Below are 26,555 nucleotides of genomic sequence, written 5' to 3' on the forward strand. Positions count from 1 at the left end.
AGACCCTGGTAAGAGACTTTTAAAAAAGTTTTCTTACCTGCCCCGGACTCTTTTCTTTTCTGTCTTTCTCCTCTCTCCTTTTCTCTTCTCTCCTCTCCTCTCCTCTCCCTACTGCTAGGCTCCTCCGCCTCCAACGCCGACTCCTCCCCGCAGACCCTGTTAGTTTTCGGGTAGTTTTAGGGAAGAGCAAGGATGGGCCTAAAATTGAAGTTCTGGATTGGAGAAGAGCAAATTTCGAAGGAATAAGAAGGGATTTGGGGAGTATTGAGTGGGACAGGATATTTTCAGGTGAGGGTGTAAATGAGAAATGGTGGATATTCAAAAAAGAAATTTTGAGGGTACAGAGTAGTTATGTCCCAGTGAGGATCAAAGGAAAGGCTGGAAGTCATAGGGAGGCTTGGTTTTCGAGGAATATTGGAAATTTGGTTAGGAGAAAAAGGGAGGTGTACAAGAGGTATAAAGAGCAGGAAGCTGAGAATTTGAAGGAGGACTACAAGGAGTGTAGAAGGAATCTTAAGAAAGAAATTAGAAAGGCCAAAAAAAGGCATGGAGGCTTTGGCAGACAGAGTAAAAATAAATCCAAAGGGTTTCTATAAGTACATTAAAAGTAAAAGATTAGTGAGAGATAAAATTGGACCCCTTGTAGATAGCGAGGGTAGGCTGAGTGAGAAGTCAGAGGAAATGGGGGAAATTTTGAATGATTTCTTTGCCTCGGTATTCACTAGGGAAAAAAATATTGAACCAGTTGAAGTAAAGAAAAATAGTGGGGAGGTAATGAAGCATATAAGGATAACCGAGGAGGTAGTGATGGCTGTGTTGAAAAAGATAAAGGTGGATAAATCTCCCGGACCGGACAAAATATTCCCAAGGACACTCAGGGAGGCTAGTGGACAGATAGTGGGGCCATTAACAAAGATATTTAGGATGTCACTGGCCATGGGGGTAGTGCCAAAGGATTGGAGGGTGACGCATGTAGTTTTGCTGTTTAAGAAAGGGTCTAAATGTAAACCTGGGAATTATAGGCCCGTGAGTCTGACATCTGTGGTGGGCAAGTTGATGGAAAGTGTTCTGAGGGATGGCATTTACAAATATTTGGAAGAACAGGGATTGTCAGGGGTAGATCATGCTTAACAAACCTTATAGTTTTTCGAGGGGGTTACAAAAAGGATTGATGAAGGGAAGGCTGTGGATGATGTCTATTTATACTTTAGGAAAGCTTTTGACAAAGTTCCCCACAGGAGGTTAGGAAAAAATGTGGAGGCATTAGGTATAAATAAGGAGGTAGTGAAATGGATTCAGCAATGGTTGGATAGGAGGTGTCAGAGAGTAGTGGTAGAAAATTGTTTGTCCAATTGGAGGCTGGTGACTAGTGGAGTTAGGGATCGGTCCTGGATCCACTATTGTTTGTTATATATATTAACAATCTGGAAGAATGGGTGGTGAATTGGATAAGTAAGTTTGCGGATGATACAAAGATTGGTGGTGTTGTGGACAGTGAGGAAGATTACCTTAGATTAAAAGGTGATTTAGGAAGGCTGGAGGTGTGGGCTGAGAAATGGCTGATGGAATTTAATACAGATAAGTGTGAGGTGTTACATTTTGGAAAGGCAAATCTAAATAGGTCATATGCATTAAATGGTAGACAATTGAGGAGTGCAGAGCAACAAAGGGATTTAGGAATGATGGTAAATAGTTCCCTCAAGGCTGATACTCAGGGAGATGGTGTGGTGAAGAAGGCATTTGGAATGTTGGCCTTCATAAATCGGAGTATTGAATTCAAGAGTAGGGAGGTTATGATGAAATTGTACAAGGCATTGGTGAGGCCAAATTTGGAGTACTGTGTACAGTTTTGGTCACCAAATTATAGGAAAGATATAAACAAAATAGAGAGAGTGCAGAGAAGGTTCACGAGAATGTTGACAGGATTTCAAGGTTTGAATTACAGGGAAAGGTTGTGCAGACTGGGGCTTTTTTCTCTGGAGCGTAGAAGATTGAGAGGGGACTTGATAGAGGTGTTTAAGATTTTAAAAGGGACAGACAGAGTAAATGTGGATAGGCTTTTTCAATTAAGAGTGGGGGAGATTCAAACTAGAGGGCATGGTTTAAGATTGAAGGGGGAAAATTATAAGGGGAACATGAGGGGAAATTTCTTTACGCAAAGGGTGGTGGGGATGTGGAATGAGCTTCCGACAGACATGGTCAAGGTGGGATAATTGGTTACATTTAAGGAAAGACTGGATGGTCACATGGATAGGAGAGGACTGGAGGGGTATGGACCGGGTGCTGGTCAGTGGGACTAGGAGGGTGGGGATTTGTTACGGCATGGACTATTAGGGCCAAACTGGCCTGTTCTGTGCTGTAAGTGGTTATATGGTTATATGGAATTGTGGTCTCAGCAAAGTTTTTACAGAACTTTCTATAATATCATTCCTAAAAATCTCCTAATAGCTTTCTTTCCCATATTGTCTGAACTTTCACCTGAACAGGTGACCAACAACATAACCAAGATATGTAACTGTAGCATGACGAAATTCACTTTTAGCCAAATTAACAGTAAGGTTTTCTACTCAAAGCTTATTGAACAATTTCTCTAATACAAGCATATGTGCTTCCCATATATCGTACCCCGTGACCAAATTATCAGTACATTTGTATGCTGTAAGTCGTGAATCACAGAGTTTATCATCCTTTGAAATGTTCCTGGAGATTTCTTCAACCAAATGGTACAACATTGTATTCATATAAACCTGATGGAGTTACGAATGCAGAAATTTGTCAACTTTTCTATTAAGGAAACACACCAGTAACTTTTTAACTAATCAATTTTCATAAGAAACCTACCCTTTTCAACCTTACCAAATGGAATCCCTCCAAAGCCCCTTGAGAATCTGGATGATATAGAACAATACAGCACAGTACAGGCCCTTCAGCCCTTGATGTTGTGCTGACACATATATTCCTTCCAAAAAAAATTAAACCCTCCCTATCCCATAATTCTCTATTTATCTTTCATCCACGTGCCTGTCTAACAGTCTTTTAAATGTTCCTAGTGTTTCAACCTCCATCACCCCTCCAAATCCTGTAGACTTCTATCAAATCTCCTCTCATCTTTCTACTCTCCAAAGAGTAAAGTCCCAGCTCTGCTAATCTTGCCTCGTATACTAATCTTTTGCTAATCTTTCTCTTATTCCAAGTGAAACATTAGACAGCCAGTCCTCTCCTTTTGCATGAACCACAAGGGCTTTGACCAGGCTGAACTAAGCACTCACAACCCGTCTTCCAAATGGGGTTTTTCACAAGCTTTCCAGCTTGTCCTGTTCCAGTTCCAGTTGCTGCTGCTGACTGTCAAACTGCAGAACTTAATTCCCCCCCTCTCTCTTTCTCTCTGAGAAAAAGCCTGTTTGACTCTCTCTGCTTGCAAAACCACATGACCCTCTGAGAACAGCAGTTTTCACTCCAGACAGTCTACGGCTCCGGCAAGTTCTTTCATCTGTTGCATTTTTGTTAACAACAATCCATTAGTGAAGTCTCTTGGTCACTCTCCAAAGCTTTTGAAAAGGCTCTTGGTGCCAGCCTGTCTGGCTTGAGCAGAGTTCTAGTATTTTAAATGAGATCTGTTTTAAAATGTTTGTATGTGACCTGCACTAAAAAACCTTCCCCAGTTTATCTCCCCAAAACATATGTATAATCTGAAACACGACTCCTGAACTCAATCCCCCTATTAATGAATCTCAGCATCCCATAGACCTTCTTATCTACCCTATCAACCTGTGTGGCGACCTTGAGGGATGTATGGATTTGCACCCCAAGGTCTCTCTGTTCATCCACAGTCTTCAGTCATCAACCATTAACCCTATGCTCAGCCTTCTGGTTTCTCCTTCCAAAATGCATCACCTCACACTTATTCAGATTGAACTCCATCTGCCACTTTTCTGCTCAATTCTGCATCCTGTCTATATCCACTTGTAACCTTCTACAACCTTCAGCTCCACCCACAACTCCTCAAATCTTCATATCATCTGCAGACTTACTGACCCATCCTTCCGCCTCTTCATCCAGGTCATTTATAAAAATCACATAATGCAGGGGTCCCAGAACAGATCCCTGCAGTCACCACTAGTCACCAACCTCCAGGTAGAATCCTTTCCTTCCACTACTACTCTCTGCTTTCTTCCTGCAAGCCAATTTTTTATCCACACTCCAAGGTTTCTCTGATCCCGTGCCTCAGGATTTTCTGGATGAGCCTGTCATGGGGGACCTCGTCAAATGCCTTGTTAAAATCCATGTCGACCACATCCTACTGCCCTACCCTCAATTTCTTTTGTTATCTCCTCAAAAAATTGAATTAGGCTCGTGAGGCTCAACCTTCCCTTCACAAAGCCACGTTGACTGTCATTGAGTTGACTGGACTTCTCCAAATGCTCAGAGATCCTATCCATTAGTTTGCACACTATTGGTGTAAGACTCACCAGTCTATAATTCCCAGGATTCTCCCTATTACCTTTTTTAAGCAATGTGACTACATTTGCCATTCTCCAATCCTCCGGGACCTCCCCTGCAGCCAAAGAGGACTCAAAGATCATAGTTACTGCCCAAGCTCTCTTTTCCCTTCCTTCCCACAGCAGCCTAGGGTAGATTGCGTCCGACCCTGGTGACTTATCAATCTTCATGTTTTTAAGAAGATTCAACACTTCTTCTTCTTTAATCTTCATGTTGTCTAGCACACAGGCCTGTTCTATTTCGATGTCACACTGATCAATGTCCTTTTCTCTTCTAAACACTGACACAAAATATTCATTTAGGACCTCCTCCACCTCCAGGCACTTGTTGCTTCCTTTATCCTTTAGCGGCCCCACCTTCATTCTTGTCATCCTTCTGTTCTTCACATGCACATAGAACACCTTGGGGTTCTCCTTAATCCTACATGCCAAGGTCTTCTCATGCCCCCTTCCAGCTCTCCTAAGTCCTTTCTTAAGCTCCTTCCTGGCTGCCATATACTTCTCATGAGCCCTTCCTGTTTCCTGCTTCCTTCTTCCTCTTGACTAGTTGCCTGACCTGTTTCATCAACCACGGTTACCTTTTCCCACCATTTTTTCTTGTCCCAGTGGGACAAACCTATCCTGAACCCAACAAGTGGTCCCTAAACTTCCTGCATGTGAGTTTTGAGATTTCACCCTTGAACGTCTGTTTCCATTTTACTCTCACTAGTTCCTGCCTCATCCCATTGTAATTAGCCCTTCCCCAGTTAAACACTTTCCCAGTTTGACTGTTTTTATCCTTTTCCATGACTATGTTGAAGCTCAGGGAGTTGTGGTCACTCTCACCGAAATGCTTCCCCACCGAGAGGTTCGCCCCCTGAACCAGATCCATTCCCCAGAACCAGATCCAGTCTGGCCTCTCCTCTCATTGATCAGACCGCACACTGTGTCAGGAATCCTTCTTGGACCCACTGACAAATTCAGCCCCATCCTTCCCTCTTGCAGTCAGGAGGTGCCATTCAATATTAGGGAAGTTGAAATCACCCATAACTACATCCCTGTATTTCTCACCATTCCAAAATCTGCCTGCTGATCTCCTCGGTGACCCGAGGGCTATTTGGGGGCCTGTAGATGACTCCCAGCCCAGTGAAAGCTCCCTTCCTATTTCTGACTTCCACCCACACCGACTCAGTGGACTCTCCTTCTGCAGCCTTCTCCCTTTCTACAGCCATGATACTGACCCTGACCAGTAATGCTACTCCCCCCCCCCCCCCCTCCTTTCTACTCCCATCCTATTCCTTTTAAAACACCTAAACCTAGGTACTTGCATCTGCCAATCCTGCCCTTCCTCCAGGCCAAGTTTCAGTAACGGCCACAACATCATAGTTCCACATACTGATCCAAGCTCTAAGTTCATCCCCATTATTCCTAATACTCTCAGTGTTGAAATAGACACATTTCAACCCCTTTATGTTCTGTCCCCTCCTATCTTCTATGTTTCTATGTTTCTGTCCTTCCTCACCAACTCAGAGCACACAGCTTCATGCTTTTGTCCCTCTACCCGAATCTCTGCCCTCACATTCTGATTCCCACCCCTCTGCCAAACTTGTGTAAACCCTCCCCAACTGCTCTACTAAACCTGTCTGCCAGGATTTTGGTTCCCCTCCAGTTCAGGAGGACCAATATCCTCTCCCCAATGATCCTTTTGCTCTTTTTACACTTGTCATATTGCTGAGGATTCATCTTTAACTTGGCTGACTGACATCTCTCATGTCCCTCATGAGTCCATTAGATTTCCCTCTAAAGTGAACGGCTGCACCATATACTCCTCATGGAATTCGCCTCACCCCGACCTGTCTATACCTGATATGCACTTCTTTACTTTTTTTTCCAAATCAGACCCTCAATATCTCACATCAACCAGGGCTCCCCGATGCTTGTCCTTCACAAACGGGAACGTTCTGGCCTTGAACTCTCCCAATCTCAGTTTAAAACCCTACCAATTGCCAGAAATTCCTTTACCTGCAAGCAATCTATCCCAATGAATTTCATCCAAATCAGGCTTTCCTCTATTTTGAATGAACTTCTGATCCATAAGACCACAAAATATAGGAGCAGAAGTAGGCTATTTGGCCCATCCAAACCTCCCTGCCATTGATCATGAGCTGATCCATTCTCCAACTCAACCCCACTCCTCTGCCTTCTCCCCATTATCTTTGATATCCTGACTATTCCGATATCTATCAATCTCTGCCTTAAATACATCCAATGACCTGGCCTCCACAACTGCCCATGGTAGCAAATTCCAGAGGTTCACCAATCTCGAGCTAAAGAAATTTCTCCACATCTGTGTTTTAAATGGGCCCCTTCAATCCTGAAGTTATGTCCTTGACTCCCCACCATGGGAAACAGCTTTGCCACATCTACTCTATCCAGGCCTTTTAATGCTCGAAATGCATCAGTGGGTCTCCCCTCATTCTTCAGTTCTCCATGGAGTCCAGTCCAAGAGCATCATATGCTAAACCTTTCATTCCAGGAATCATTCTTGTGAATCTTCTCTGAACCCTCTCCAATGCCAGCACATCCTTTCTTAAATAATGAGCCCAAAACTGTCCCTGTACTCTGAGTGATGCAGTTGTAGAGCATTACAACACAGTACAGGCCCTTTGACCCACAATATTGTGCTGACCTATTTATCTCTTTCCATAAGTATTTTAAAACTGATAGAATTATGTCCCGGTCCCAATTTTCGCTCTCACTGACACATCTACATGTTGCTTGAGAAAACTTTACAGAACATAATTTCCTCCCCATTCAAGCCTGCAGCATTTCGGCATCCCCAGCAATACGAGGGAAGCTGGAATCTCCCACTCTTTGTCTTGTGGCTATTTCCAGTCACCCTAAAAGTTTCCTCTAGTTCCTGTTGATTCGCTGTGACCCCTGCTCCTCACATTCCCATCAAATTTCACCACTGGGCTGGAACCCAGATGGTTAGAGGGGTAACAGGCATACTCTACACAATAAGCCCTGCCTCAAAGCTGTAGACAGGAGAGTTGATGGCTTTGGTGTTCCTTTCTCACCCACAAAAGGTAGTTTGAAATTTGGTTTAACATCACAGCATGGAGAGTAATCTCTTGCCCACCTCTGCACACTCTCAGTACTGTGTTGTGTGAGTCTGGATTTGTTTGCTCAGGTCTCATCTACTGATTCTGATCTGACCAGTGGTCTTGGTTTTACAGTTTAGCTGCAGCTGTGAAGGGGAGGGCCAGCAGGACATCAGAGACACAATTTGTTTCAGGATTGTGCGGTTCACCATGCAAACTTCCTTGTAGTGCCTCTTGAACTGCTTGATCTCTTTGTCTCCCTCCGTCTCTCTATTTCTCTCTCCCTCCCTTCCTCCCCTCCCCTCTCCCTTCCTTCCTCTCCCCTTCCTTCCTTCCCTCCCTTCTCTCTCCCTCCCTTCTCTCTCCCTCCCTTCCTTCTCTCTCCCTCCCTCCCTTCTCTCTCCCCCTCCCTTCCTTCCTCTCCTCCCCACTCTCCCTCCCTTCCTCTCTCCCTCTCTCCCTCCCTCCCCTCTCCCCTCTCTCTCTCTCCCCTCCTTTCCTCCCTTCCAGGGGGCACCATGTGTTAGACCTAGAGTCAAGCACTTCTACATGTCATAGCACATGGACTGACAAAGAATAAAGCTCTCTCCTCAAACAGAATGGATTTATTAACCAGTTACTGAACTCTGGGAAATAGCTGTGATGTAGAACCACAGGTGTGAGAAATTGTGACAATTATCTAGGGACACACAGTCATTGTGTTGACAGGCTTAAGGTTACATAAAAGGAGGAACAGTCCTGGTAGCTGCAAGAAACAGAGTGGCTTAAGGACAGAGTGGGATATTGAAATCGGGCCTTTTTCTCTCTGTGCTTTTGTGTCTCAGCGGCTGAGGAGAGCTGCTTGCTTAAAAACCGGGGAGGTAAGGAAGTTTATCATGCAAGTTGATGGAGTCAGCTAGGGCTGAGGATTGTTCCAGCTGTGGGATGTGGGAGATCTGGGATGGTAAAGTTGTCCCAGACCACCACATCTGCAGGAAATGCATTCAGCTCCAGATCCTTACTGACCGAGCACGGCAACTGGAGCTGGAGTTGGGTTATTCAGGAGGCCGAGGCAGTCATTGAGAAGAGTTACAGGGAGGTGGTCACCCCAAACAGACAGGACACAGGCAGCTGGGTGACCATCTGAGGAGGAAAAAGGAAGACACAGATAGTGCAGGGTACCCCTGTGGATGTCCCCACCGACAATAGGTATACTGTTTTAGATACAGTTGGTGGGGATAATCTACCAGGGACAAGTCAAGGTGGTCAAGTCTCTGGCACCTCAGCTCAGAAAGGAAGGGCTGAGAAGAGGAAAGCCTTAGTAATAGGGGATTCGTTGGTTAGAAGGGAAGACAGGAAGTTTGTCAGAAGGTATCGAGACTCCTGGTTGGTTTGACGCCTCCCAGTACCAAGGTCAGGGATGTCTCGGATTGACTTTGCAGCATTCTGGAAGGGGAGGGGGAGCAGCCAGATGTCATGGTCCACATGGGGACCAATGACATTGATAGAGGTAGAGATGAGGTCCTCCAAAGGGAATTTAGGGAGTTAGGTAGGAAGTTAAAAGGTAGGACCTTGAGGGTGGTAATCTCTGGATTGCTGCCTGTGCCATGCGCTAGACAGGGTACTAATAGGAAGTTGTGGCTGATGAATGTGTGGCTGAAGAGATGGGGCAGGGGTTCAGATTCTTAGATCATTGGGATCTCTTCTGGGGAAGGTCAGATCTCTACAAAAAGGACGGGCTGCACCTGAACTGGAGGGGGACCAATATCCTGGCAGGCAGGTTTGCTAGAGCTGTTGGAGAGGGTTTAAGTTAGTTTGGCAGGGGGAGGGTAATCAGAATGAGAGTGAAGAGATTAGCGTAGAAGGGAGATAAGGAGCTACGACGGAGAAAGAGGAAAATAGAAAAGGGTCAGCCAGTGATGACAAAAAGGAAGGGCAGGTGAGCAGGCAGAAGAAGGTGCAGTTCAACAGGAATCCAGTAAAAATGATATCAGTAGTGGGTCTCAGGGAACTGAACTTAAATGCACAAAGCATTAGAAAGAAAGTAGACCTGGTCACCCAGATTCAACTGAAAAGATATGACATTGTGGCCATTACTGAAATATGGCTCAATGAGGTGTGTGATTGGGAGCTCAGTATCTGAGGATTCACAGTGTATAGGAAAGATAGGTAGGAGGGTAGAGGTGGAGGGGTGGCTCTGATGGTAAGTAATGACGTTAAATCAATAGAAAGTAGAGACATAGGGTCAGCAGTGGTAGAATCATTATGGGTTGAATTAAGAAATGACTAGGGTAAAAAGACCATATTAGCAGTTATATTACAGGTCCCCAAACAGCAGCCAGGAAGTGGTCTATGAGTTACAGTTGGAAATAGAAAGGGCATGTCACAAGGATAATGTCAAAATAATTATGGGGAATTTTAACATGGCAGGGGATTGGGAGGGCAGGAAATTCCTGGATTCCAGGAGAATGAGTTTGTAGAGAACCTAAGAGATGGCTTTTTTGAACAGCTTGTTGAGAAGCCCAGCAGGGGATCTGCAGTTCTCAATTGGGTCACGAGCAATGAATCTCGGGGTCATTAGGGAGTTAAAGGTATTTGAGCCTTGAGGAAGCAGTGACCATAACATGGTCGAATTTAGTTTCAAATTTGAAAAGGAAAAGATGTTATCAGGGTGCACATAAGCTAATAAAAGCATATGTTCTCCCTCCAGTCATGAGAGCTTTTATTCACGCTACATGGGTATTTCAATTTTTCAGTGGAATAAAGGTAATTACAGTGGTATGAGAAAGGAACTGGACCAAGTCGATTGGAAAAGCAAACTAGTCGGAGGAGCAGAGCAGGATTGGAAGATATTTTTACGTAATAAAAAATATGCAGGTTAGATCTATTCCTAGGAAAAGGAAACTAGTCAAAAGAAAGATGATATCACTGTGGCGAACAGAAAAGTTGAAGGCCAAGATAAAAGTAAAGGGGAGGGCATAGAAGGAAGCGAGCACTAGTGGGTAATCAGAGAACTGGGAATCCTTTAGAAACTTACAGAAAGAAAGAAAGTTATGAAAGGAGATTGGCAAACAATATAGAAAAAAGATACTAAGACTTTTTTAATATAAAGAATAAAAGAGATAGGACTGATTTGAAAATGATGGTGGAGAAATTATAATGGGTAATAAAGAGATGGCAGGAGGAACTAAATGAATATTTAACATCAGTCTTCACTGTGGAAAACGTTAGCAATGTCCATGACAGGCAGAGGCTTCAGGGAGTAGAGTTGGATACAGTTAAGATGACTAGAGAAATTGTACCAGGGAAACTAAATGGATTAAAGATAGATAAATCTCCTGGACCGGATGATGTGTGGATTCATGGGCAATGATCTTCCAGAAATCAATAGACTCTGGCATGATTCCAGGAGATTGGAAGGTTGCAAATGTGGTTCCGCTGTTTAAGAAGTGAGAGACAGAAAAAAGGAAACTATAGGCCTATTCGGATTAGGTGATGAAATACCTGGAGATGCATGAGAGGATAGGTCCAAGTCAGCATGGTTTTTTAAAGAGTAGATCGTGCCTGACCAAACTATTCAAGTTTTTTGAAGAAATCTCAGGTAGGATCAACAAAGGGCAGGTCGTGGATGTTGAAAAGTTTGATTTTCAAAAGGCTTTCAATAAGGTGCCGCATATTAGGCTGATAAATAAAATGAGGGCCCATGGAATTACAGGGAAGTTATTAAACTAGATAGAAAAGTGGCTGAAAGGCAGGAAGCAAAGGGTTGAAATTAAGGGTTCCCGTTCTGGATGGCTGCCTTTAACTAGTGATGATCTGCAGGGGTCGGTATTGGGGCCGCTGCTGTTTACAATTTATATTAATGATTTGGATTGTGGAATGAATTGTTTTGTGGCCAAATTTGCGGATGACATGAAGAGATGGGGAAGTGCAGAGAGACCTAGGGGTACTTGTACACCAGTCTCTGAAGGCGAGCATGCAGGTACAGCAGGCGGTTAAAAAGGCAAATGGTAGGTTGGCCTTCATATCAAGAGGGTTTGAGTCTAGGAACAAGGATACCTTACTGCAGCTGTACAGGGCCTTGGTGAGACCCCACCTGGAGTATTGTGTGCAGTTTTGGTCACCTGATCTAAGGAGGGATGCTCTTGCAATGGAGGGAGTGCAGAGGCAATTCACCAGGCTGATACCTGGAATGGCAGGAATGACTTAGGAGGAAAGATTGCACAAATTGGATTGTACTCGCTGGAGTTTAGAAGATTGAGAGGGGATCTCATAGAGACCTATAAAATTCTGGCAGGACTGGACAGAATGGATGCAGATGGGATGTTTCCAAGGATGGGAAAATCCAGAACCCGGGGCCATGGTTTGAGGATAATAGGCAAACCATTTAGGACCGAGATGAGGAGGAATTTCTTGACCCAGAGGGTGGTGAATCTGTGGAATTCATTGCCACAGAGGGCAGTAGAGGCAGGTTCATTACATCTATTTAAGAGGGAATTAGATCTATTTCTTCAGTATAAGGGTATTAAAGGTTACGGAGAGAAGGCGGGGACGGGGTACTGAACTTTAAGATCAGCCATGATCTCGTTGAATGGTGGAGTAGGCTCGAAGGGTCAAATGACCTACTCCTGCTCCTATCTTCTATGTTTCTATGTTTCTATAGGTGGTGGAGCAAGAACCGTTGAAGAAACTGTAAAGTTGCAGAAGGATAGAGACAGATTGGGAGACTGAGCAAAAATAAGGCAGATGAGATACAACGTTGAGAAGTGTTTGGTTCTTTTGAATTAAAACGATCTACTAGACAGGGATGCCCTCTCTCTCTGGCAGCATTATTTGTATTGATGATTGAACCTTCAGCGCGAGCAATAAGGCAAGAAGAAAGAATTTAAAGGAATATAAAATTAGTTTATTTGCAGATGATGTATTGGTATATTTGACTGACCCAAAAGGATCTCTGAAAATACTGCAGGAAAGATTGTCACAGTATGGGGAGAGATCTGGTTATAAAGTGAATTGGAATAAGTTGGATGCAGATTATTTGGAATGCAAAGCGGGTAGTAGGATTTTAATGGTCAAAGTGTATTAAGTACTTAGGTATTAAATTGAATAAAAATATAAATCAATTAGTAGAATTGATTATCTACCATTATTATCTGCAATAAAAGAGGATTTGAATAAATGGAAGGATTTACCATTAACGCTGGTGGGAAGAATGAATTGTATAAAAATGAATATATTTCTTAGATTACAATATTTTTTTCAGAATATTCCTTGTAAAATACCGAATAAATTTTTTTAAGGATTTAAATGTTGCGGTGAGGAAATTTTTATGGAAGGGAAAGATGACGTGTGTTTCAATGCATAAGCTAACATGGAAATATGAATTAGATGGTATGCATTTTGAGAATTATAAAGCAGCTCAACTGAGAATTATTAATAGAATGGTTTGATTTAGGGAGTTCAGATACTTGGTTAGATATCGAATTGATTAGAATTGGAGTGATTAGAAGAGAACATTTTATTTATAAGTGGACAAGTAAAACTGTGAATAATTATAAATCTCCGGTTTTGTTTCATTTGCTAAGTATGTGGGAGGAGGAGGTTACTAAATTAGAGGAATGCCAGGTGGATTATCCAGATATACTCCTTTGTTGCAAAATAAGAGTTTGCCTTTCACGATGGACAATAACCTCCTTAAAATTTGGAACCAGAAAGGAATAAGAACAATAAATGATTGTTTTGAGGTGAGTCGTTTTTTATCATTTGATAGGTTGAAGGAGAAATATCAAATTCCTAATAATACTCTTTTGTTATTATCACCTTAAATCAATGTTGGATGATTGTTTTGGGAGACATTTGGAATGACCTAAAGAATCATTATTTGAGGTATTCATTTGAGATGGAGGAAAGAAAAGATTTATTTCAAGAATGTACAAGTTATGACAATGGAAAATGTTTAAGGTGGATTTGCATAAATCACGACTTAAATGGGAGGAAGATTTGGGGATTCAGTTATATTGATAATTGGAGGAAGATTAATAAAGATACTATGATAAAGTTAGTTAACATTAAGTATAGGTTGGTAACTTATAACTTTATACATCAATTATACTTAACTCCTGAACATTTGAAACGATACAGTGTTTCAGATTTGTGTTTTCGATGTAATGAGCAGAAGGGTACATTTTTGCATTCAGTTTGGGCATGTGATAAGATTAAAGGTTTTTGGGCTAAATTAAGAGACTTGTTTGCAGGAAATGTTGAAAGTACATTTTTCTCTAGACCCAAAGATCTTTTTAATTGGGAACCTTACTGAAATGACTTTATTACATCAATTAGATAAATTTCAAATGGCATTTTTGAGATTGGCTTTAGCAGTAACAAGGAAATGTAGAGCTGTTTTATGGAAAGATCAGATGGAGCTTAGTTGACCAAGATGGTCCTGTATTCCAATGGAGAAGATAACATAATTTAAGAGATCAATGTTACAGATTTAAAAAGATTTGGAACTCATATTTGGATTATTCTAATTTGAAAATCTGAAACTGGTCGTGTGCAGCTGGGTCTCCACATTGAATACTAAATAAATGATTGAAGTTCTCCTTATCTCTTTTCTTTTTTATGGGGAGAAGTGGGGTAGATTCAGGTTAAGGGGGGTGGGGTTAGGTTTTTAGATCTTTTTTTATAGATCTTGTTTTTTCTATGTAAATGTAAATTGCTTTTTGATAATTTGTTAATTCTAGCTCTGCATTTGTGGTTATTAACTTTGCTTTATATAAAATATTGAAAAAAAAGTGAAGTGTTCAGTTGCACATTTTGGCGTTGAAAAAAACAGGCAGAACACTATTTGGATGGGGAAAAATTCAATCCTCAGATTGCAGAGTAATCTCAAAGTTAATGACCAGATTGGTCGTGAAGAAAGCGAAAGCTATGCTGGGGTCACTTCGAGAGGAATATTGTATAAGAGAGGAGTTGATGAGGCTCTTTGGGGCCCTGGTGAGACCTCATTGGGAGAATGTGTGCAGTTTTGGGCCCCCTATCTTAGAAAGGATGTGATGTTATTGGAGAGGGTGCAGAGGAGATTTACCAGGATGATTCCCGGAATGCAGGGGCTAATCAGAAGGTTGTGGATTTGTGGAACTCACGTCCGCACACAGCAGTAGAGGCCCGATCACTGGGAGAGTTTAAGCAGGAAAATGATAAGTATCTAATTGGTCGGGACATCACGGGAAATGGGGAAGAGGCTGGCAATTGAAACTAGGTATGAGGATATTTCTAACTTCACTGGCACATGGCTCAGGGAGCAATCCTGAGATCACAGCCCTGGACATCCTGTCCTTCAACCTAGCGCCTAACTCCCTGAACCCTCCATGCAGGACCTCTTCACCCTTCTTACCCACATAATTGGTCCCTGCATGGACCATGATAACTGGCTGCTCGCCCTCCCTCCTGAGAATTCAGAGAACTCAATCAGAGGTATCTCAGACCATCAGGGATGCTTGATCTCTCCTACAGAACCTCTTATCTGTTCCCCTAACTATAGAATCCCCTATCACTACAACTCTTCCCTTTACCTCCTTCCTTTCTGAGCTGAGGGTCCATTTTCAGTGCCAGAGACGTGACCACAACAACCTGTCCCTGGTAGGTCATCCCCACCAACAATATCCAAAATGGTATATTTACTGTTTCTGGGAACAGCCACAGAAGTGCACTGCTCTCTCTGTCTATTTCCTTTCCCTCTCTTGACAGTCACCCAGCTACCTGTCTTCTGAATTTTGGGGATGACTGTCTCCCTGAAACTCCTCTTTATCAACCCTTCTGCATCTCGAATGATCTGGAATTCATCCAGGCCCAGTTCCCTAACTCAGTTTGTCAGGAGCTGCAGCTGGATGCACCTTTTGCAGGTTTAGTCATCAGGGACAATTGTGCTGCCCCAGATTTCCCACGTTTTACTCATTGAAAGCAAACTTGTCCTCAGCCTCTACTCGCCAAAGCCTCTTGAGCCAAAGCCTCAAAGCCCCACTCCTATCCTGGGCCACTCACCCACTGGCCGCTCCTCTTCAGCTTCCCCTCCTTTTATTTGTCCCTGCCAATTATCTCAAATGCTCACTCCCACAAATCAACATCTGTTTAACCCTTCTCAGCACAGAGACAGGGAGGGATGTGGGGGATGGTGCGCAGTGACCGAGGTATATTGGAGGAGTATGGATGAGGAGGGGAAGGGTGAGTAGCAGCACTGGTAAATGGTGATGCATCAGAGGGTGTCAGTTCACTGTTCACAGGATGGAGAGGTGATGAGGACAGGGAGGAGGTGGGTGTCCAGAGCTGTGGAAGGATGGGATCAGGGCATGCATCCATCACACCTTCACTGTTCATTCCTTTCCCCAGGTGATTGACACCCTGTCCCGACTCTCTCACACCACTCTCGCCCTGAGCTCTGGAGTCAGGTAAGACCACCATCAGCTTTCTGCTACCGACTCCTCTCTCCACCTCCACCTCCCCACCCACCTCCCTCCTCACTCCCCCTGACCTCCCTCCTCACTCCCCCTCCACCTTTCCATCCTCCCCCATCTCTCTGCTCCCCCTCCATCCCTGTTCCCTCTTCCCATTCCCTCGTTCCTGTCCCTCTATCCTCCAACTCCTCCCTCCCACCATAAACAATGCCTAGTGACCATGCTTCATCAACAGTGCCCTGGCAGCACTGACCTCTTCTCACTGACCTATGCCGGTCAATTGTTTGTGATTGATTCAGTGGGAACACTTTGAATCCCTTTGTACCCAACCCCCTCAAAATAATGACCTGAGTTTCATTTTCTTTCCAAAATGGATAATCTGTATGATGACCATCTGCCAACTCTCTGCCCAGTCACGAGCTCCGCCTGTTGCTCCAGGTTTTGTGCCGCCCTCACCTCCCTACATGTTGTTGGCTTTACACCAATTACACAGAGATCCTGCGAATCCCTGGGGAACCTCCCGTTACTGATGAAAATCCCTGGATCACCTGCCCCGTTATTGATGACGGCCCCTGGGACACCTGCCCCGTTACTGATGACGGTAGGAATCTGGCCCTTTATCCCAACCCTCCTTCCTGTTCGCTGCTCTCTGCCGTACTTATGGTGACGTCTCTCCGTCCCTTTGGCGTAACCTATTGTGGCACATTATCAAAGGCCTTCTGGACATCCCAATGCACCACACCGACTTGGTCCCTGTCATCCATCAGTTTGTTACACCCTCAGAGAAGATTTGTCAATCACGCTGTGTCCTTAATCAGCCCATGGCTGTCCAAATACCTATATATCCGATCTCTCAGAACTCCTTCCAATAATTTACCCACTGCTGACGTAAGGCTCACTGGCCTACAATTACCTGGTTTATTTTTGGAGCCTTTTTTAAACAACAGGGCAACTTGAGCCACCCTCCAATCCTCTGGCACCTCACCCGTGGCTAAGGACATTTTAAATGTATCTGTAGGGGCCCTTGCAATTTCTACACTGGTCTCACTCAAGGTCCAAGGGAAGATCATATCCAGCCCAGGGGATTTATTTACCTTTATTCACTGTAAGGCAGCAAGCACATTCATGCCACTATTGTTTGTTTCCCTTCCTTCCTCATACACTCTGCCAGTTTCCTGAGTAAATACTGATGCAAAAAATCTGTTTCAGATTTCCCCCATTACGCGAGGCTCCACACATAGTTGACCACTCTGATCCTCTCGGGGACCAATTTTATCCCTTACTATCCTTTAACTCTGCCAGAGGAACCTCATATCTTCATTTTACCGTCCTGATTTCCTTCTTGAGTATTTTCTGTGCTCTTCTTGTACCTCATTAGCTTCTTGTTGCCTATACCTGCTATACACCTCTCTCGCATAACTTTTCTTGCATCCATGTGCCTGTCTAGGAGTCTTGAATATCCGTATTGTACCAACCTCTCCTCCCCACCCCCAGCAATACATTCCAGGCCCCATGGAGAAAAGTCTTTTCTCTGACATCTCTCCTAAACTTTCTTTCATTCACCTCAGATTTCAGGCAACATCCTCTGCACTCTCTCCATAGCTTCCACATGCTTCCCATAATGAGAACTTTAATTTAATTTTAAATTTAGCAGTCAGCCAGTAACAGGCCCTTTTGGCCCACAAGCCCATGCTGCCCAATTACACCCAACTGACCCACACTCCTGATAAATTTTGAAGGGTGGGAGGAGACTGGAGCCCCCGGCGAAACCCATGCAGACATGAAGAGAACGTGCCAACTCCTTACAGATAGCATGGGATTTGAACCCTATCCTGAGCAGACAGTGATGCAACCAGTCAGAAAATGCTCTCGACAGTACATCTGTAGAAGTTTGTGAGAGTCTCTTCAGGGCCATCAAGCAGCCTCTTCCCCCACTGCTACAGCCCCCTGTCCATTCCAACAGTGACTCCCGAGCTCCAGGCATCAGGTCACTCTCCTTGACTCCTGGCTCCCAACCCACAATAAGATTAGGAATCTGTCAGCTCCTGAGGGCCTTGGGAAGCACTGCTTGCCGGCGACACTCATGAACGCTTTCTGTTCAAGATCCTCATGAATACAGTAGCACTGCTGAGCCAGAAGAGTGGTGAGCGGAGTCACAGTGCTGCTCCAAAGGATTCAGCTGCCCCATACAAATCCAACAGCCCTGTACAGGCTTTAAATGTCCTATTAAAGGAGCTGACAGTTTTTATTTAAAATTCTGCAACTGCAGGGGTCTATGCCCAAGATGACAATGACCTTCTTAACTATCCTATCAACCTGGGCGGCAACTTTAAGGGGTCGATTGATCTGGTCCCTAAGATCCCTCTGTTCATCCACACTGTTAAGAATCCTACATTAACCTGCCTTAAAGAATGACCTTCCAAAAGGCATCACCTCACACTGATCCATCTGCCATGTTTCCGCCCAACTCTGCATCTGGTTGCAACCATCGACAACTTTCAGCTCCATCCACAACTCCTCCCATCTGCAGATGCCACTGGTCACTGTTCCCTCAGGCAATGTCTGGCTGCATCTCCCCTGACTCCACCTCTTCCATAGTATGGTGATCCCAATGGCACAATCACCCACACTGCCATCTGCTGGCCAGATAGACACCATACACTGGGACCAATACTGCCACCTGCTGGTCAGGTAGACACGGCACACTGGGACCAATACTACCACCTGCTGGTCAGGTAGACACGGCACACTGGGACCAATACTACCACCTGCTGGTCAGGTAGACACAGCACACTGGGACCAATACTGCCACATGCTGGTCAGGTGGACACAGCACATGGAACCAATACTTCAACCTGGTGGTCAGTTAGACACAGAACACTGGAACAAACACTGCCACCTGCTGGTCAGTTAGACATGGTACACTGGAACCAACATCGTCACCTTCTGGTCAGAGGGACACAGCAAAATGGGACAACTGCCACCTGCTCCCAATCACTCTCCTTGATGATTATCAATACAAAACACTTATTTAAAACATAGCCCACTTAAATTTAAAATAAATTTAGAATTTTATTTGCCACATGCTAAAGCCGATTCTGTCCATTGAAACCTGTGCCACCTAATTACACCCTTTACATATTGGAGGGATCACCTGGAGGAAACCCACACAGACATAGGGACAATGTAAGAGCTTCTTATAGGCAGTCTTGAATTCAAACCCAGGGCACTGTTGCCATAATGTCATCATGTTAACTGCTACACCAACCTTGTTCTGCTGGCTCCAGGCATAAATCCCCTTTTGTTCTCGAATGGTCTTTTCTTCTCCTTCGTCCTCCTCTTGTTTTTAATGGAAATATAAAATCCCTTGGGTCTTGTGCACTGACCTCTACCTTGCCAAGGCCAATCGTCAGACCTCAGACAACTCCTATCTCCTCTTACCACAAAAATAAATTACGAAAGTAAGCTTGCGGCAAACATAACAACCAACTGCAAAAGCTTTTATAGATATGTCAAGAGGAAAAGATTGGTGAAATCCAGAGTAGGTCCCTGGCAGTCAGAATCAGGGGAATATATAATGGGAAATAAGGAAATGACAGACCAATTAAATTCTTACTTTAGTTCTGTTTTCACAAGAGAGGATACAAATAACCTCCCAAGGATGTTGGGAAACATAGAGACTAATGCAAGGGAGGAACTGAAAGAAATCAGTATCTCTAAGGACATGGACTTGGGGAAATTGAAGGGATTGAAGGCTGATAAATCCCAAGGGCCTGATAATCTACATCCTAGGGTACTCAAGGAAGTGGCCATTCAGATAGCAGATGCTTTAAGAATTATTTTCCAGAACTCGATAGACTCAGGATCAGTACCCATGGATTGGAGGGTAAAAACGGGCGTAGAGAAAAAGCGGGGAATTATCGGCCGGTGAGCCTTACATCAGTAGTGGGCAAAATGATGGAATCCATTATTAAGGATGTAATAGCGGAGCATATGACTAGCAGAGAAGGGATCGGACGGAGTCAACATGGATTTACAAAAGGTAAATCGTGCTTGACAAATCTATTGGAATTCTTTGAGATGGTGACAGGTAAAATAGATGGGGGAGAGCCAGTGGATGTCGTGTACCTGGATTTCCAAAAGGCCTTCGATAAACATAGAAACATAGACGATAGGAGCAGGAGTAGGTCATTCGACCCTTCGAGCCTGCTCCTCCATTCAATGAGATCATGGCTGATCTTAAAGTTCAGTACCCCGCCTTCTCTCCGTAACCTTCAATACCCTTATACTGAAGAAATAGATCTAATTCCCTCTTAAATATATTAAATGAACCTGCCTCTACTGCCCTCTGTGGCAATGAATTCCACAGATTCACCACCCTCTGGGTAAAGAAATTCCTCCTCATCTCGGTCCTAAATGGTTTGCCTATTATCCTCGAACCATAGCCCCGGGTTCTGGATTTTCCCATCCTTGGAAACATCCCATCTGCATCCATTCTGTCCAGTCCTGCAAGAATTTTATATGTCTCTATGAGATCCCCTCTCAATCTTCTAAACTCCAGTGAGTACAATCCCAATTCGCCCAATCTTTCCTCATAAGTCATTCCTGCCATTCCAGGTATCAGCCTGGTGAATCGCCTCTGCACTCCCTCCATTGCAAGAACATCCTTCCTTAGATAAGGTGACCAAAACTGCACACAACACTCCAGGTGGGGTCTCACCAAGGCCCTGTACAGCTGCAGTAAGGTATCCTTGTTCCTAGACTCAAACTCTCTTGATATGAAGGCCAACATACCATTTGCCTTTTTAACCGCCTGCTGTACCTGCATGCTCGCCTTCAGAGACTGATGTACAAGTACCCCTAGGTCTCTCTGCACTTCCCCATCTCTTAAGGTCCCACATAAATGACTGGCATGCAAAATCAAGGCTCATGGGATTGGGGGCATGGTATTGATGTGGATTGAGAACTGGCTGGCAGATAGAAGACAGAGAGTTGGGATAAACGGCTCATTTTCTGAGTGGCAGGCGGTGACCAGTGGGGTGCCACAGGGATCTGTACTGGGTCCCCAGCTGTTCACAATTTACATTAATGATCTGGATGAGGGGATTGGATGTAATATCTCCAAATTTGCAGACGACACTAAGCTCGGAGGGGTTGTGTGCACTGAAGAGGAAGCTCCAGTGTGATTTGGATAAATTGGGGGACTGGGCAGATACATGGCAAATGCACTACAATGTGGATAAATGTGAAGTTATCCACTTTGGTAATACAAACCGGAGGGCAGATTACTATTTGAATGGCAATAGATTGGGAGTTGGGGAAGTGCAGAGAGACCTAGGGGTTCTTGTACACCAGTCTCTGAAGGCGAGCATGCAGGTACAGCAGGCGGTTAAAAAGGCAAATGGTCTGTTGGCCTTCAATATCAAGAGGGTTTGAGTACAGGAACAAGGATACCTTACTGCAGCTGTACAGGGCCTTGGTGAGACCACACCTGGAGTATTGTGTGCAGTTTTGGTCACCTTATCTAAGGAAGGATGTTCTTGCAATGGAGGGAGTGCAGAGGCGATTCACCAGGCTGATACCTGGAATGGCAGGAATGACTTATGAGGAAAGATTGCGCAAATTGGGATTGTACTCGCTGGAGTTTAGAAGATTGAGAGGGGATCTCATAGAGACCTATAAAATTCTGGCAGGACTGGACAGAATGGATGCAGATGGGATGTTTCCAATGGTGGGGGAGTCCAGAACCCAGGGTCATGGTTCGAGGATAATAAGCAAACATTTAGGACCGAGATTAGGAGGAATTTCTTTACCCAGAGGGTGGTGAATCTGTGGAATTCATTGCCACAGAGGGCAGTAGAGGCAGGTTCATTGAATATATATATATAAGAGGGAATTAGATATATTTATTCAGTATAAGAGAATTAGGGGTTACGGAGAGAAGGTGGGGACGGGGTACTGAACTTTAAGATCAGCCATGATCTCATTGAATGGCGGAGCAGGCTCGAAGGGCCGAATGACCTACTCCTGCTCCTATCTTCTATGTTTCTATGTTTCTAAGACCCCACCACTCTCTCCAACACCTCCAACATCTCAGGTGAGTGATCTCCCCTCCTGGAATGGAGTCTCCCTCAGTACCCCCTCATGGGTGGGGGCATCTCCCCTCCTGGTTGGCGGTCTCCTTCTGCCCCATCCCATGTGGGTGCTACCCAATTTTCTGCCTTCTCTTCACAACTGTTTTGTGTTTGATTTCCAGACCGTTTCCCACGGAGGAATCGGATGCAGACGAGGACATTTACAGGAGTCTTGCTGATCTCATTGAGTAAGTTGAACACTTCATGCCTCCAAAACATTGACGCATTGTGTGCTGTCAACAATGTGCTCAGTGGGAACTCTGTTTGCACCATTACACTGTGGAAGGACCTCACGGTGCCAGAGAACTGGATCATTCCCCACCTATGCAGCTGTCTTCCCAGGACCAGGACCATGTGGTCAGAGTTCCTCCCACTGGCCAAAGATCATGGAGTTGATTAGATGCTGGGTGGGCAGAATTGGGGGTGGGATTCATGGGAGTGAACTGTGGGGGGGCAGGGCTGGGGGGATGGTCACACTGTGGGAGGGACAGAACCACGTGAGCTCTATCGTCGACTAAGAATTTATGGTTTTAAAAATTGGTAGTGGAAGTGCAGGGGTCACTGAAAAGTCTGGGAGCTCATTCTCAGCCCAGCGGTGGTCATTTCTGGAGGGATAAAGAAGAGTTTTCCCTGCAAGGTCTTTGACTGGGCCTGAGGGCTGTGGGAGCCGCAGTGGCTGGCGGATTGCCAAAGTCGTTTCTGGACTTCATTGGGAGTTGCGTCGTTATCATCGGTAACCCCACTCCCAGCCGGGGATTCCCGTCAGCTCCTGGGACACATGATGCCAGAGAAGAATCGGGCTGACCCGGAGAGACATTCCCCCTGCGCTCGAGAAGAATAGCGCTGCAGTTGTCAGTGCACAGACATTCCTGTGGAAACTCCCTTCCCTGCACTGCTCTTTTGGAGAATGATTGATTTGGGCTCTGCTGGTGGATAATTACTGACTGCGTCGGACTTTCATCACGGCGAGCTGCAGCTCTACGATGGCGCACCTTGGACATTTGCAGCTCCTGGGGTTGGGTCCTGCAGAGGCATCTCCCTTCAGATGAATGACTGGACAATGCCGAACCATGTAATAAACCTCCATCCATCGGTCTGGAAGGTGGTTTAAAAGCTCTGTCTCAGACTCTGGGTGGGAGGGGGGTAATGTTGCAATGGATAAAATTCACGGGAAGACTACGTTCTTCTTGCCATCCACTAAAGAGGTGACCCTGGCCCTGAGTAAGGGAGAGCTCTTCATCCTGGTGGAGCCAGTGACGGCCCCCATGCAGAAGGGGGTCCTGTCTGCCGTGTACCCCACATTCCTGATGCAGCCCTTCTCTCTCCCCTGTGATCTCTGGGGGAGGTAAAATCGGTATCATCTGATTCTGTGTAAGCTTGTACCTGACTACAAGTCACTGTATGGCTTTAAAAGGCTGGTCTTTATGCAGTTGGCGTGGGGTGGGGATGCAGAGGGGCAGTTCCAGGTGGTCTTACAGGGGAATACTTATCCCGTGTATGGGCACATTCGGGGAGAGTGCCCTAACCAGCGAGCTTCTGCCTCCACCTCGATGGTGTGGGGTGACACAGCTGGCCCTTCTTCTGCTATATCCCCTCCAGCTGTTCCTTCCCCTGGGGCAGATGCCCTTGCTGAGGTGGAGGTGATGGGTGTTGGGGAAGAGTGTGGGGCGTCGGTGGGGAGGGGTGGACTCCTGCTAAGGGGAGGAAGGCACAAAACACCTCCAGACCCCTTCTCTCGAGGAGCTGGAACCGATGTTTTCCTCCAGGCCCGACCCAGAGGACCTGATAGTGTCTGGGAGTCAACAGGGGCTTGGGGGAGTTGGGGAGAGTGATAGGGTGTCAGAGGCTGAGTATTCCTCAGAGATGGAAATCTCTGTGCCTCAGAAAGTAGGTGGGACAAAGCACAGGAGACATGTGTCCATGGAAGTGGGAATGGGGGAGCCTGAGGAAGGGGATTTACCCCCGGTAAAGGCCGTATGCGCAGAGAGTGTCTTCCCGGAGCTAGAGGGTGGCCCTGTGGTGGCATGGCCACATGAGGAAGGATCTTCCTTCCTTCAGGGCTGCACTTCCCCAGCAAACATATCCAGAGTCGGTGGGGGATTCTGGTGAGTGGGAGGGAGGGGACCTACCCTCTGGTGTGACTGCGTGCCCAGAGTGCAGGTCACCCGGTGGGGTGGTTTCACATATGGTGGCCTCCATCAAGGCAAGGATTCCTGTGATGGGATAGACGGCCCCCGAGTCACCTGTCCGCTCAGTGCATGGGTAGCTGGCCCATTCTGTGAAGAAGGGGGACCATAGTGTGGAGTCTATGAAAATATCTCCGATAATGGGCCTCTCACCATTGGCTCCCCAACCAAGTACCCGCACCAAGCACCCGAACCTCTTGTACTGAGCAGCATTAGTTGGATAACACTAACCTGTCTCACGACAGCCTAAACCCAGCTCAGTTCCATGTTAGTGGGTGAACCATTCAACACTTTGTGAATTCTGCCTCACAATGACAGGAAGAGCCGGCTGTTGCCCTATCAATAACTCAAACTACAGAACTATAGGCTTTTATTTCCAATAAACAAAGGTCAACCTGTGCTGTGACCCAGGCTTTCTGGGGAGGTGTTGGAGCCTTTATGCAGGGTTAAGAAGGAGGAGCCATGGGTCCAGTCACAGAATAGGGCTGAGTCAGATTATTGAGGGTACAGCAGTTCACCTCACTAACATCGAAGGATCAAAAAGTGATGTCGCGATGAATGTTTGGCCACCACAGGCCCGTTATCCCTGTGGTAACTTTTCTGACTGTAGCGTGAATAAAGGCTCTCATGACTGGAGGGAGAACAAATGCTTTTATGAGCTCATAACTATGGGTAGGGTTCAACAGTCGTCTTCAGAAGGGTTCTGTTGGGAAACCAGGGTTATATGTGGGCAGATGGTGTAGGAGTCATCAACACAACATCCTACCAGTGAATCCCATTCACCCCTTCCTGTAGAATTTAGGGTCTGGGAATGAAGACAGAGAACATGGGTTCAGAAAAAAAGTTGAAAAATATACAATTATTTACAAATTTACAGATTTAAGTGGTCCGGGAGTCTGGAGATCCTGGTGGAGCACCTGAGCATCGGGGCGCCTTGGACCCCTTTGGTTTCCTGGTCCCATTGTGAGGGGGGAGAGGCGGGCTGGGTCTCCAACTCAAAGATGGAGGGGGAATGCACCTTCCTCCTGAAGTGGATCCCCTGAGGCCCTGACTGGGGGTGGCGAGAATGAGCTCCATGCCTTGCAGGGCAGCTGAGGCAATGGACCCTCTGTTCCGGCAGGTGCCAGGTCCCTGGGAGACGGTGTCCTCCCTGCCATCCAGGTACTCCACATAGGTGTACGTGGGATTGGCGTGGAGCAGTTTCACTCTTTCTACCTGAAGTGCCATTTGAAGTAGACAAAGACGATGTGGTCAAACAATAATCATGGCTTTTATTAGCAAAAACTCATGGTACAATAATGAAAGACAATAGTTATATCCAATGCACAATGTTAGTGCAGCCAATGTTAGTACAGCAAGGCTCACCAGAGGGGAGACAGGCAGCTTGGTAGACATTCACCACAGTCTCCCCCTGGCAGAAGAAGGGTTAAAATCAAAAGGACAGCTGCTAGGGAAGAGTGAAGCAAGCGATACATGGATAGCGTTTTTGGCCTTGAGAATACTCTAACAGCGCACTGTGTAAATTTAATGAGAAACGTTTGTACATATTTTGGTTGATATGGTTCATAGTGTGAAAAATAAAAAAATATTAAAAATAAAGAGAATACTCTAACAGCCAAAATACGGCAGTATCTAGCAAGCAATCCAAGTATAATGAGGTGTTTTATGAATATGTCAGCCTATCAGGTTGTTCACGAATTCTGGTGCTTCGTCTCAAAACAGATGTCTCCTTTGCAACCTTGGGAACTGGTACAGGTCCTGGGTCTGTAGTGTGGGAAGGACTGACTTCTGACTTCTGGACCCACTCCAGAATCGCCAGTGTGAGGCAGTGGAGCCTCAGCATGGCCATCTGAAAGCTTACTAGGGGTCACAGGCGGCGGGGGGGGGGGGTGGGGGGGGAAGTCCAACCTCTCAGGCTCACTCTGAGTAGGGGTGCGAGGAAGGGGCGAACCAGGCAAGGCCAGATTTCTTAGGGGTACAGTGTCGGTACTCCCATCTGGGAATCTAACATGAGCGTAGTGGGGGTTGGTATGCAGTAGCTGAACTGGTTGGACTAGGGGGTCTGTTTTATGCGCCCGAGCGTGGCTCTTCAGCAGCACGGTTCCAGGCTCAGATAAACAGGCTGGCCAGTCCATCACAGTTCCTGATTTCCTAGGAAAGGCAAACATACATTCATGAGGTGTTTGATTTGTTGCAGTACCCAATAAAGACCTACCCGTTG

General features: G+C 45.5%; 1 protein-coding gene across 2 annotated transcripts in view; it reads left to right on the forward strand.

Moving 5' to 3' along the window:
- The window catches only part of LOC138764095 (guanine nucleotide exchange factor VAV3), a 280,714-nt gene that overhangs the window by 44,568 nt on the left and 209,591 nt on the right, over nucleotides 1-26,555 (forward strand). For both annotated transcript variants that reach the window (XM_069939464.1, XM_069939466.1), the window contains exons 3-4: nucleotides 15,950-16,008; nucleotides 22,271-22,336. In XM_069939464.1, the coding sequence (XP_069795565.1) occupies nucleotides 15,950-16,008; nucleotides 22,271-22,336 (125 nt within the window). The remainder of the gene's footprint in view (nucleotides 1-15,949; nucleotides 16,009-22,270; nucleotides 22,337-26,555) is intronic.

This window comes from Narcine bancroftii, chromosome 5 (genome assembly GCF_036971445.1).
Source record: "Narcine bancroftii isolate sNarBan1 chromosome 5, sNarBan1.hap1, whole genome shotgun sequence".
Taxonomy (NCBI): Eukaryota; Metazoa; Chordata; class Chondrichthyes; order Torpediniformes; family Narcinidae; genus Narcine; species Narcine bancroftii.